Source organism: Lepus europaeus, chromosome 5, assembly GCF_033115175.1.
Source record: "Lepus europaeus isolate LE1 chromosome 5, mLepTim1.pri, whole genome shotgun sequence".
NCBI lineage: Eukaryota > Metazoa > Chordata > Mammalia > Lagomorpha > Leporidae > Lepus > Lepus europaeus.
This window is the reverse complement of record NC_084831.1, coordinates 87396022-87409309: the sequence shown is the minus strand read 5'-3', so window position 1 is coordinate 87409309 and position 13288 is coordinate 87396022. Positions and strand designations below refer to the sequence as shown.

At 50.5% G+C, this 13288-nt stretch overlaps 1 protein-coding gene across 1 annotated transcript in view; it reads left to right on the top strand.

The window, feature by feature from the left end:
* The first annotated feature begins 4686 nt into the window (after positions 1–4686).
* BCAR3 (BCAR3 adaptor protein, NSP family member) overlaps positions 4687–13288 on the top strand; it is a 116594-nt gene continuing 107992 nt past the window's right edge. Inside the window, exons 1-2 of the mRNA XM_062191767.1 lie at positions 4687–4745; positions 10487–10814. Coding sequence (XP_062047751.1) covers positions 10498–10814 — 317 coding nt within the window. The 5' untranslated portion in view covers positions 4687–4745; positions 10487–10497. The remainder of the gene's footprint in view (positions 4746–10486; positions 10815–13288) is intronic.

Sequence of the window (13288 nt, the reverse complement as noted above, 5' to 3'; positions counted from 1 at the left end):
TCAACCAATTGTAGCTATTGTTGCTGGAACTATTGTTGTTGCTAATTATTAACTCTTGCCAATTATTGCTTGGTAGAAGCTTTGTTTCTTCACTTCCATTCCCATTGCCACAAGCCTAGGGAAAGCCGTTGTCATGTGACAACAAGGTCATTGCCATAGCCTTCTAATCATTGTCCCCACCTTGGCTCTCATTGCCCCAATCCATTCTGCTGGCTTCCCTATTGAGCTTCCTAAAATCACATGCTTTGCATATGTCACCTCTTTTCTTTAGTATTGTCATGGAAAAAGTACTTGCAGTTATAGCATAAAGAGTTAAGTTTCCTATGAGCTTGTAGCTAGCAACTAAGATGCCCTTATCCCACACAGGAGCACACACTCTGTGGATCAGCAGTTTTACCTCTGGAAATGTATCTTATAGTTATACTTGTATGCTATATTCATTACAGTGTTGTTTGTCATAGGAAACAAGCTATGTGTCTAGTAAATTATGGTACATCTCTCCAAAGAAATGCCATGTGGAAAAGAGAGTCCCTCTGTACTAATATGGGAAAACATCCAAGATCTATAATTGCTAAGTGATTAAAGAAAAAGCAAAGAATGGAATAATGGATATTGATGTTACGTTTTGTGTAGGGGTGGGGGATAAAGACACACACAGGATTTTAATGGCAGTGCTTGCCTGTCATAGGAAGGGGGCTGAGCAGGTGGGAGACAGAGGTGAGAGAGCTGCTTCACTATTCTCCTCTGCCTCTCTTAATTTGTAAACCATGTGAATATTATCTAATCAAAAACCTCATTACAGTTACTCTCATTACTCATCCATTAATGTGGTGAGCACCTACCATGTGCTAGGCACTGGGGTACAAAGGTGAATGAGATTGTGGCGTGGTGGGAAGACCCATTGAACTTGAGGTTAAAACATGGCTCACCAGGTATACAGCTTGGCACATAGTAGGCATGCAGGAAGCATTAACTGGGGGGATTTGTGGCTAAAGCTACTTAAGCTTTCTGTTTCCTCCCATGTAAAATGGGACTGGAGATGCCTCTTGTCTCATAGCTCCATTGTGAAAACGAATGCTAGAATGTGTGATCAGCTCTACTGAGAGTTAAAATCTGGGGCGGGTGCCGTGGCTCACTTGGTTAATCCTCCGCCTGCGGCACCGGCATCTTATATGGGCGCCAAGTTCTAGTCCCTGTTGCTACTCTTCCTGTCCAGCTCTCTGCTGTGGCCCGGGAGTGCAGTGAAGAATGGTCCAGGTGCTTGGGCTCCTGCACCCGCGTGGGAGACCAGGAGGAAGCACCTGGCTCCTGGCTTCGGATCAGCTAGTTCCGGCCATGGTGCCTATTTGGGGGGTGAACCAACGGAAAGAAGACCTTTCTCTGTCTCTCTCTCACTGTCTAACTCTACATGTTAAAAAAAAAAAAAAAGAGGGAGAGTGAGCGAGTTAAAATCCACACACTGCACATATTCACATCCATTATTTTCTGGACTCCTCACGGGAACCCTGGCGGTAGGTGGTGGGTGTGTAGGTTCACATACCACGAGGAAACGAGGGATGGAGAGGAAGAAGGATTGCCCCAAGCTGCTCTGGGTATGAGTTGTCTTCTGGTCTTTCTACCTCTCCATGATGGCCCACAAGACTTGGCATACTTCAGAAAAACACCATTGTCAACGACACTTCGGAGCAACAGGAAATCAGCAGCTGGCTGGCTGAGGCCTCAGCTTAGAAGCGCACCAGCTGGTCTGCTTGGCCTTCTCTGCACTAAACACTTTGGGAAAATCCGACAAAGTCAAAGGTGTGTGAGTCTAACAATGCAGGGACCATAAAGATGAACCCACCTGCCCCTTCACAAGGAAAACAGAGAAACTCATTCCCGAGGGTGCAAGGGTGTTGCATTTGTAATTTTGTGGAGTTGTCAACAGCTCTTAGAGGGATAAAAATGATACAGAATACACCCAATGAGACACAATTTATAGTGTTTGACTGCAGTAAAACATATATGCAGATCTGTGTACACATGAATTTTTGTAAACTGAAGAAGAGTTCACTTTTATCAAATGTGACACACTCACATAACCAGCACCTGGTTTAACAGCACCCACCGTTATGAAAATAACCATCTTCATATATATATATATATATATATATATATGGAGGAAGGCAGAGTTACAGAGAGAAGATGAGAGAGAGAGAGAGAGAGAGATTTTTCATCTGCTGGTTCACTCCCCAAACAGCCAGAAAATCACCAAAGCCCCCGAGCCTCCTCTGGGTCTCCCACGTGGATGCAGGGGCCCAAACACTGGGGCCTCCTCCACTGCTTTCCCAGGCCATCAGCAGGAAGCTGGATCAGCAGCAAGGACTTGAATTGGCACCCACATGGGATGCACCATCACATGTGGAGGCCCGACCTGCTAAGCCACAATGCTTGCTGGTCCTACCATCTTCACGCTTAGCATCGAAGATAACATTTTGGCTGCTTTTGAAAGTTTGTGTAAGTGGAATTCTGTATTCTGTACATATTTGCATCTAGTATCTTTCACTTAGTGTCATACTTATGAGATTTACTCATTTTTTTTAAAGATTTATTTTATTTATTTGAATGGCAGAGAGAGAGAGAGAGAGTCTTCCATTAGCTAGTTCACTCCCCAAATGGCTACAACAAGAGGGCTGGGCCAGGCCAGAGCCAGGAGCCAGGAGCCAGGAGCTTCTTCTGGGTCTCCCTCGTGAATGCAGGGGCCCAAAAACTTGGGTCATCCTCTACTGCCTTCCCAGGTACATTAGCAGAGAGCTGGATCAGAAGTGGAGCAGCTGGCTACACTACAGGGCCGGCCCGAAATTCACTCATCAGTAGTTCACTCATTCTTACTACTACATAGTGTTCCATAGTTTCTCTCTCCTGTTGATGGACATTCACACTGTTTTCAATCTATAAAGATGCTATGCACATTTCTAAACATCTTTTGGTGAACATGAGCATACACCTTTGTTAGATATGTACTTACTGGTAGAATTGTTGGGTCACAGGATATGTGTTAATTTAGCTTTAGTAGATAATGCCAAACAGACTTTGAAAGTGGTTATAAGACATTCACTTTGGCTAGTAATATTGTCAGATGGTTTAATTTTAGCCATACTGGTGGCTGCACATTATAATTTTCAACTTGCATTTCTGGGATTATTAATAAATTGAGAACTTTTTTCTGTGCTTTTTTTTTTGAGAAATACATATTTATCCTCTCTGGGAAAATGCCTATTGAAATATTCTACCCACCCATATTAAATTTGATTTTCTTTTGCTTTTTAAAAGATTTATTTATTTATTTATTTGAAAGGAAAGTGACAGGGAGAGACAGGGACAGAAAAGTCTTCTAACCACAGGTTCACTCCCCAAATGCCTGCTACAGCTGGGCTGGGCCAGACCAAAGCCAGGAACCTGGAACTTTTTCTGGGTCTCCCATGCGAATAGCAGGGACCCAAGTATTTGGGCCATCTTCTGCTGCCTTCTCAGGGGCATTGGCAGGAAGTTGGATTGAAGTGGAGCAGCTGGGACTTGAACCCACTCCACTATGGGATGCAGGTGTCCCAAGCAGCAGTTTAGTCTACTATGCCACAACACCTGCCCCTAAATTTGATTTTCTGCTTGGTTTGTACTGATTTGTAGCTGTTCTTTATATATTCCGTATTCAAGAACTTTATTGGGTTTATGTGCTACAATTATGCTTTTCTCCCTTGGCTTGGCTTTTTAGTAATGGTGGTTTTTCCATGAACAGGTGTTCTTAATTCTAATATTCAATGATCAGGTTTTTTCCTTTTTAGTTGTACTATATGTCGTCTCAGTCTACCCCAACCAAGATCAGGAAGGCATTTTCTTTAGCTACTGTTATTGCTTTACCTTTTACATTGATCTAAAATGCATCTAGACTTTATCTTGTTTGCATGGTGTGTGAGGTAGGGGTCAGGATTCCTTTATCCTCTCCTGTGCATGTTCTGTGGATCCAGCGTCGTTTACTGGGCAGACAGACCATTCTACCCAGCTGCACCTTTGACCAAGTCAACTGGCCCTACGGATGGATGTACTGTAGACCTGTTTCCGGACCCTCTTTGGTGGGCCTGACCACACTCCACTGCTGCAATGGCTTTGTAATCTGATCCTGCGAACGAATCCTGCAGTGGGCTCCAATTCTCAACCCCACGAAACACCTTCACCTCGCATTTTTTTCCTCACACAACCCCTGCGAGTGTGGCTGATTCGCCTGTTCCCGTGTGGTTACCTGGGTCTCTGTCCCATCAAAACCCTAAACTGAACGGCAGCCAGGTGTCTGCGGATAGCAATCAGCCGGATAATTAAGTGAGGCGGGCCAGGCTGTCTCTCGGGAGGGCTTCAGCGAGGAAGGGGTCGACCCACACCCTGGGGGAGCGGCCTCTCGGTGGGGAGTCGCGCGGAGAGCCAAACTCTGAATCCCTGGCCGAGGAGGGCCAGGCGAGGTCGCCGAATGTAAATATCGCGGGGGGTTCCGTAGGGCCCCGCGAATCGGCTCGCCGGGGTGGGGCCGCCAAGCCGCAAATCACCAGTTGAGGGCTGGAGCGCACGGCGCCGGCTCAGAGCTGCGCCTGCCGCCGCCGGGACGGGGGCCGGGGCGGGAGCGGCCGGCGGACCATGAGCGGACTCGGCCGGCGGAGCGGCGGCTGCGGCGGCGGCGCGGGGCGCCTCTGAGCCCCAGCCCGAGCGCCCGGGCGCGGGAGGTGAGTCCGGGCTGTTGGCGCGCGGCGGCGGCTCCTCCCGGGGCGCCGGGGCCTCCCGCGCCCGGTGGGAACGGGCTGGGAAGTTTGTTGGTCAGGGTTAGGCTCCGGGGAAAGTCGAGCCGCGCTTGCTGTTGTTTGCCCCAGAGGAGATGGAGGCTGCGTTGGGGGCGGGGGTGGCCGAAGTGGGGACCGAGCGGGCCCCGGACGCTCCGGGACGTGGCCCGCGGCGATCTCCAGCGAGCATCGCTGCCCCGTGCCTCTCCTGCGGCATCTTCCCGGCGCTGGCGTCGCCCGACCCCGGCCCTGCCTGGCCGGTGGGAGAGGGGGAGAGGCGACGGCCCGGCGGGCCCCGCTGGCAGCCCGGGGCTCCCGGGAAGTTTGCAGAGAAAGCTCAGGAGCCTGCCCCAGGGCCGTGGACACCGCCTCCCTCCCTCGGTCTCGCTTTGTTGGGAAGGAGTGAACGGTCGGCTCTGTGGCTCCCGGGCGCCACACAGGCCTTCCAGCGCAGCCCGGCCGCCCCGCGCGGAAGCCGGGATCAGGTGTAGACGCCGGGCGGGAGCCGCGGGCGGGGCGCGGTGAAGGTTGGCCGGGGCAGGCCAGAGGGGTTGCGCTGGAGAACTCTGGTTCTGGTGCCAAGGGGAAAACAGTGTGCCCACGTCGTGTCGTCTTTCGCTTGAAACCTTTCTGCCGAGCTGGAACGTGGAGCCGAGCGTTCGGAGCCTGCGCTAAGCCTGGGCTCTTATCGCCCAAGGCTACGCGGAAAGAACCTTGGCGAGGGCAGGTCGGGCTCGCTCGGAGTTGCCAGGGCTCCGGAGCTGTTCGGGCTGCCCGGCTCGGCACGGGGAAACCCGCAGGCAGTGCGGGTGCCAGGCGGCTGCCGAGCGGAGCGATCACCTGGCCTTGGCCCCGCGCTCGCCGGCGCCCGGACTCCAGCCTTCCCCACGCTGCTGCCGAGAGGAGCTTGCTGGCATTTCCAGGGTGACTAACCCAGACCTCAGTCTCCTGTTCACGGAGAAAGAGCTGCTTGTCAGCTGGATGCTTCGGAACTTTATGGTGCAAATCCTGGGCTGTGCTGCTTGAAATACAATCCATGGGAGAATTATTCATACTTTAATCACTCGGCTAGGCTTCATAAGTTTACTTCAAAAGTAAAGGGATACTCTTAATTCCTAAGCTCCAGCAGAGTTTCCTTCTAAGTGGATAAAGTGAGTTTTATAGCTGTGGTGCCCCTATTGCCCTTCCTACCACTCCGCAGCACGTACCGCGAACCCAAACTGCAAATTTTGTGTCCTGATCATACCAGGCAGCTGGGGCGGTTACATTTCCAGAGTTAAAAATACGCTAGAAAGTTCTTAAAGCCTTTGTCAGATAACCATCTATGACTTTGGAAAAGATCCCATTTCAGAAGTAAAAGAGAAAAATCTCAACCAGTAGGCTGCTTATCTCTGCCTCGACTTGTGAGATCATCCGTTTCTTTGAGACATCTTTGTAAGGCAAAGTGAGTTGGGCCACTGTTCACAAGCATTTCAAAGCACAGTGGCTGAGCAGGGTCAGGGGAGCAGCACGCACACTGAGTTGTTGGGCACACTGAGTTGTTGGGCGCACCCTTGTCCCTCACATGCACAATTATCTCATTTCCATATCCAGACATACGGTCTTTGACCTTTGTATGGATTTCAAGCTCAAGGCAGGACACTATGCATAGGAAAGAGGTGAAGTCCAGTGGCCAAAGACCCAACTGGACTTTAAAGACTGCTGGAGTGTGGTCAGTGGGTTCAGCCGCCACTTGGGACACTAGCATCCCGGCTTCCTATCCAGTGTCCTGCACATGTGCGTGGGAAGTCGGTGAGGATGACCTGGATACTTGGGCCCCTGCCACCCTTGTGGGAGCCCAGGATGGAGTTCACAGTTCAGTTGCTGTTGTGTCCACTTGGGGAGTGAACTAGCAGATGGAAGATCTCTCTCTCTCTCTCCTCTCTCTCTTTCTCTCTCTCTGCCTTTCAAATCAATCAATCAATCTTAAAAAAAAATTGCATCCAGGCTCGTTTGCTGTGCTTGTAAGAAGGATCTTCAAAAAGTTTGTGCAAATGTGTATTATGTAAAAACTAGGCACTGATTTCAAAATTTTTTCCACCAAAACATTTCTCTTAATTCTACTTTTTTTTTTTTTTAAAGATTGATGTTTCTTTCTTTTTTTTTTTTTTAATTTGTTTATCTGAGAGGCAGAGGTACAGACAGAGGGGTCTTCCATCCACGGGTTTACTCTGCAAATGGCCAATTCGAAGATGGGAACCAGGTGCTTCTTCCAGGTCTCTCACACAGGTACAGGGACCCAAGCGCTTGGGCCATCTTCCACGCTTTCCCAGGCCACAGGCAAAGAGCTGGATTGGAAGAGGAGCAGCCAGGACTTGAACTGGCACCCATATGGGATTCTGGTGCTGCAGGTGGCGGCGTAACCTTCTATGCCAGCCCCAATTCTACTTTGTATTGAACTTTCAAAGTAGCAAAGTAGCTGTCTGCAGCCCCCAGCACAGTGCCAGCGGCACAAATGTGACTTTTGAACGAATGCTCCTGTGGACTGCGTGGTCCCTCCTCGCTGTCAGTGGATTCTGTTGCCTCAGTCAACAGTTCTGAGAGGAAGTTGCTCTGTACCAAAGAACCTCCCCAACCCAGGGGTTCTCAGCCCTCTTGCCTTATCCATGGGGTCTTTGAAAAGCCTGATGCCAGTGGCCTGCCCAGAGATTCTCATTTCATTGCTGTCTGGGTTGTGACTTGGCCATCTGCACTTTGTCAGCTTCCCAGAGGATTCTTACATGCAGCTGGGTTGAGGACCACTTTTATGTTTTCAGAACTCATTCCTTGCCTTAGGCCTTGTAAGCTGGAAGCAGCCCTGGTGAGAAAGAGAAGGGATGTGATTCATGGGTTATTGTATGCTTCCTGGCAAGCTAAGATGTTCTCACATCAGCTTACAGTAGGCTGAGGGATCCATCTCTATTTTAAATATTCCTTTATGTTAATGAGGCTTAAACATCTCCATCTGCCCTCGGCTCCTTGCCTCACATCCCTCACCTCCTCCTGGACTGCACTGTCCCTGGCGTGCCACGTGCCAGAGCTCCAGTGTAAGCTTGTCCTCCCTCCTGCAGGCGTCCCCCTCTGAAACCGCTCTGCTCCTTATGGCATCTGGCTGTCCTCCCGGCCACACTGTGTCCTTGCTTTCCCAGCCCTGCCGCTGCCCCAGCTTGGGGCTTCCTCCTTCCCTGGTGGATTCTTGCAGTCAGCCTGAACTAGCTCCCTGCCTCCAGCGTTGCCTGCTTCCAGCCAGGCCCATAAGCGCCGCAGGTCAGACCTCACGATCTGCTCCCCGCCGCACCACACAGCGTGCACCTTCCTGAGCCTGTGGCGACAGCTCCGTGCCTGCACACCTCTGCCCTCTTTGCATCCTCTCACAAGGTTTCCGCTGTAAACTTCCACCTTGCACAGTGCTTTGGCTCCGCAGTTGAGATGCAACACGAGTCCTTTTGTGCAAATTACGAGTTGTGTGGCTCCTTCCAGCAGGAGGGTCTGCCCATGTGAGTTACATTAGTCTCTGGTAGAGTTCCTAATTGGGGCTCAGCTGTCTTTGTTCCTCCCAGCTTCTTCTGTAGGGCAGGCCCTTAAATGTCTTTGGTGTTGAAGGCAGGAAGGAGAGGTGCCGACATTTGTGGTTATCAGAATAAAGTGGGTGAGTTGCTCAGGGCCATCTTAGAACACTTGAGCCCAATCTGGAAGTGTAGCTGGATCTGGGATAAGCCAGGAAGGAACAGGCTGCCAGAGACCCTGCAAGCTACCGTGACTTGTGCTTCTCACACTAGCTTGGAAATGGGTTTGTTCACTAGTGTAGCCCCTTGCACAGGAAGAGGCCTCCCCACCTCTCTCAAATGACCCAGGCCTGCCCACCAGGAGGGAAGGTGCTATAGCTTAAAGAGGCCAAGAGTTCACAGCTGGGGTGGGGCAGGGAGTATAGAGTGGGGAATCCTGGTCACCTACGTCACTGGTGGTCAGGCAGGGGGGCCAGGGAGTTTGGTTTCTCTTTTAATAACAATGATTAACAGTGAGTGAGTGCTGACAGGGTGCCAGGTACTGGCCAGGACTCATAGTCCCATTGTTCTGCACCTGCTGTGAACCGGGCCTTCTGTGTGGTCCCAGTTAGACATGGAGCAGACAAACCCTGGAATTACCAGGCTTGCCAAAGAACTGAGGACAGCTAGGATTATATGGGCTGAGTAAGGGGTTTCCTTCCACCCACCCCTAGCACTCATGTGCACAGAAGGAGTGGATCCTGTGTGTGTTGTCACACACGCAGTTGGTTTGCTTTGCACACCCTGCTGTCTTTATCCCAGTTCCATCTGTGTTGCCTTTGGTCTAGCTGGTTGCCTTCAAGCCCAAACTTGAAGCCTAAGTCTCCAGTTTCTCCACTCTGCAGTGCTGCTGAGTGATGATCTTCACTCCAAGTGCTTCCCTGGCCGGTGCAGTGGAAAAGATGGTCCGTAGGGAACTGTGGTTTAGGGCTGAGGGCAGGCAGCACAGCTAAGGGCTGCTGTCCTCCCCTGCCCTGGGGAAGGCCACTTGGCTCTCCTGCTGTGGTAGGCAGACCGAAGCCCAGGATCATGACTTGTATACAACAGATTTGGGAGCCTTGGATCTCCAGGGACTAATGCTGATTTTTTTTTTTTTTTTTTAACCTGGGCTCCTATTTCTTCTCTGTATGTTGGCCTTAAAAATGTCTTGTATGATCTGACTTAGAACAATAACAGAGTTTGTATTGGAGGCTTGGAGCACCTGCCTCTGCTCAAAGGGAACATTTCTACTGAGCAGGGAACAATGGTTGGGGCTGCTTTTGCCCACAAAGTGATGTGCCACTTTACTCTCTCTTTCTGTGCTTCCTCTGCCCCCTCCCTACCTCCCTACCTACCTCCCTACCTTCCATCTTTCCTTCCTTCCTTCCTCCCTTTTTTCTTTTTTCTTTATTTCTTTTTCCTTTTTTTTTTTATTCCCTGAATATGCATGTATCCATGGGCATTGCTTAGCCCCTTCTAGGGGACCATGTACATGGCGCCTCCAGCCCAGTGGCTCTCCTCTGCTAGCTGAGCACGCTGATACATGGAAGAATGTCCCACCTCCTGACCCCTGACCCTGGGCTGTCATCATTCATTAGAGCACATTGATTTATTCATAAGTCCTAGGTCTTTGCCAGAAAAAATCTGCCCTGTCTGTGCCTCTGGTTAGCAACTGAGGGGCTGGGCTGGCACTGAAGATGTCCTAGCAGTTAAAAAATGCCAGTAATCCCCACCTGCTCTCAGCCTTTGTGGGACTGTGGAAATATGTGAGCTAATTCTCCAACAATTGCTAACATTTTCTCTAATGCATTTGTTACCAAAGCCGTGGGTCCTCCCGTAATGTGTTTTCATTAGTTATGCTTTTCCATCATCTTTGGGGTCCAAAATAGCAAAATGACTTACAAGCTTCTGGAGACTTTGTGATACACCTGCTGTTTGGGTTTGTTGCCAGTCCAGGAGAATCCGCTGGGTCATGAAAGGAGGGAGATGAATAAGCCTCCCGTTCTCAGGAGACCCCATCAGTGACGCCCTAAAGTGTGCTTGTCGTTTTTACACCCTTTGGAGATTTTCTGTTGCTACGTGGCGTAGAGAGGAAGTCGTTGCTTGGGAGTGTCTGAGATTTACACTTGCTTCTTTTTCCCCTAGAGTTGAGAGTCATGGCCGCGGGAAAGTTTGCCAGCCTGCCCAGAAACATGCCAGTGAGTCACCCGTCCCCCTTGGCCTCGTCCATGGACCTTCTGAGCAGCACGTCCCCTCTCGCCGAGCACCACGCTGACGCCTATCCAGACGCCTCCATACATGGCACCCTGCCGCGGAAGAAGAAGGGCCCTCCTCCCATCAGGTCCTGTGACAGCTTCAGCCACATGGGCACCCTCCCTCACGCCAAGTCCCCACGGCAGAGCTCACCTCGGACCCAGGATGTCATCCGGGAGAGCCCACTGCAAGACTGGAAGGGCGAGACCTTCACCTTCAGGTAGCTGCCCTGACTTCCTGGTGAAAGTGCCTTGGTGTCTAGGACTTTGGAAAGCATCCTTTATTAGGAAAAGTGTGACAGATACAGAGCTGAGCAGGTCATTTAGCTAACTCCTGTGGGCCCATCCACCAGCTTCAATAGTCATAAACTCATGACCAGTACTGTTTTTAATCTGTTCCCAGCCACTGTCCCTCTTCTGGTATCATCATCATCATTATTATTTTAAAGGTTTATTTTTTATTTATTTGAAAGGTAGAGGTACAGAGAGGGGGAAAGACAGAGAGGGAGATCTTCCATCCACAAGTTCACTTCCCAAATGGCCACAGCTGGGACAGCCCAGAGCCAGGAGCTTCTTCCGGGTCTCCCACGTGGGTGCGGGGGCCTAAGAACTTGGGCCATCTTCTACTTTCTGCTTTCCCAGGCCATGAGCAGGGAGCTGAGTCAAAAGTGGAGCAGCTGCGGCCAGCATTGTGGTATCAAGGGTTAAGCCTCAGCCTGTGGGGTCAGCATCCCATTTGGGCCGCAGTTCAAGTCCTGGCTGCTCCTCTTCCAATCTAGCTCCCTGCTAATAGCTTAGGAAAGCAGCAGAGAATGGGTCAAGTGTTTGGGCCCCTGCACCCATGTGGGAGACCTAGAAGAAGCTCCTGGCTCCTGGCTTTGGTCTAGCCCAGCCCCGGCTATCTCAGCCATTTAGGGAGCGAACCAGTAGATGGAAGATCTCTCTCTCTCTCTCTCTCTCTTTCTCTCTGCATCTCTGCCTTTCAAACAAATAAAATAATCTTAAAAAAAAAAAAAAAAAAAAGTGGAGCGTTTGGGAGACAAACTCATGCCCGTAAGGGATGTCAGCATTGCAAACAGATGCTTAACCCACCAAGCCACAATGCCAGTCCCAAAAGGTACGTTGACCTTGTAATCCTCAGGGTTTCACCAGGAAAATTCTGCCCGGTCCTTCTGAGTGTCTTAAGGGTTGTCTGGCGTTGAAGACATTCTAGCAGCTGACTCACTGTAGTAACCTGCTCTGACACTTAGGCTGGTGGCAATATGTGAGCTCACAAGGTAGCTCGCAGTGTATCAAACAATGTCGTCCCCAAACTTGTATTCTGGTGAGGGACCTAGATAAGAGGTCCAAGGGGGTAAGTAAGGTAACTGCACAGTGTAGCAAATGCTCTAGAGGAAATTCCATGATACGCTGCTGATTTACTGAGAGCAGTGGCTCTTGGTAGGGTGGGCAGGTATCTAAGGAGGTGATAGTAAATGTAAGACTTGGCAGCCATGGGCCTTCCAAGCTGTTGTAAGCACACGCAAATTGAGTATAGAAAACTATTGGGAGCAAGTTTGGCAGGTAAAGTTACAGAGAGAAAGGGGGAAAGACAGAGGGAAACAGATATTCCACCTGCTGGTTCGCTCCCCAAATGGCTGTGACGGTTAAGGCTGGGCCAGGCTGAAGCCAGGAAAATAGGAACTCCATTCTGGTCTTTCACATGGGTGCAGGGGCCCAAGTACTTGGGCTATCTTCTGCCTTTCCGGGCACCCTAGCAGGGAGCTGGATGGGCATTCCAGTATGGGAATCTGGCGTTGTGTCTTAGGTGGTGACTTAGCCTGTTGCACCATGACACCGGCCCAAGTTTGGCATCTTTGGAATAATGCAAAAGGAAGCTAGTATGGCGTGTGGCTAGAGTGTAGTAAGTCGAGAGGAGAGTGGTATAGATGTTGATAGAGAGCTAGGCAGACCAGTGTTCAGAATTAGTTTTAGGGGCAGGCATTTGGAATAGCAGCACACCTGCATCCCGTATCAGAGTGCTTGGGTTCAAGTCCTGGCTCCACTCCAACTCTAGCTTCCTGCTAATGTGCATGTAGGAGACCTGGATTGGGTTCTCAGATCCTGGCTTTGGCCTGGCTTCTCAAAAACAATTCAAAATTTAAAAGTTTTAAAAAAGAATTAGCTTCTGTCTCTAACTGTAGTAGTGCAAGAAGGAAATAAGTGGAGGCCCAGATGTTCTCTGTAGAAATGTTCCTGGCACTGAATCGGAAGGTTCCCCCAATGAATCCTGGGGTTAGAAGGCCCTGGGCCTGCTCCACAAAATCTAAGTGGGTGACCTTGGCACTCAGATCTTGCTGCTGATGAAACAGGTACATATGGAGGCACATACCCAAGCCTTGTATTGTTACTGTCCCTTTGTTGGCACTCAGTGGACAAAGATACAGGGGGTGAGTGGCAAAGTCAAATCACTTGGGCCAAAAATGAGCACAGATGCCAGTCTGTATAGGCTGGAGTCAGCACCAGCTGTGACCTTGCTTGTTGAGGACCTTTCTCTTTGTGAATGTAACCTCTGTGTCCAGCCAGGTGTCTGCATGGACCGGACACAGGCAGGCCACAAACTCCTTGAAGCTCCGAGGTCCTGGCTGGGCACCAGCTCTTTCAAGGGACAAACTCGACGGGGGGGATGGGTGGGGAGGAGGTGGTCATGGAGTCG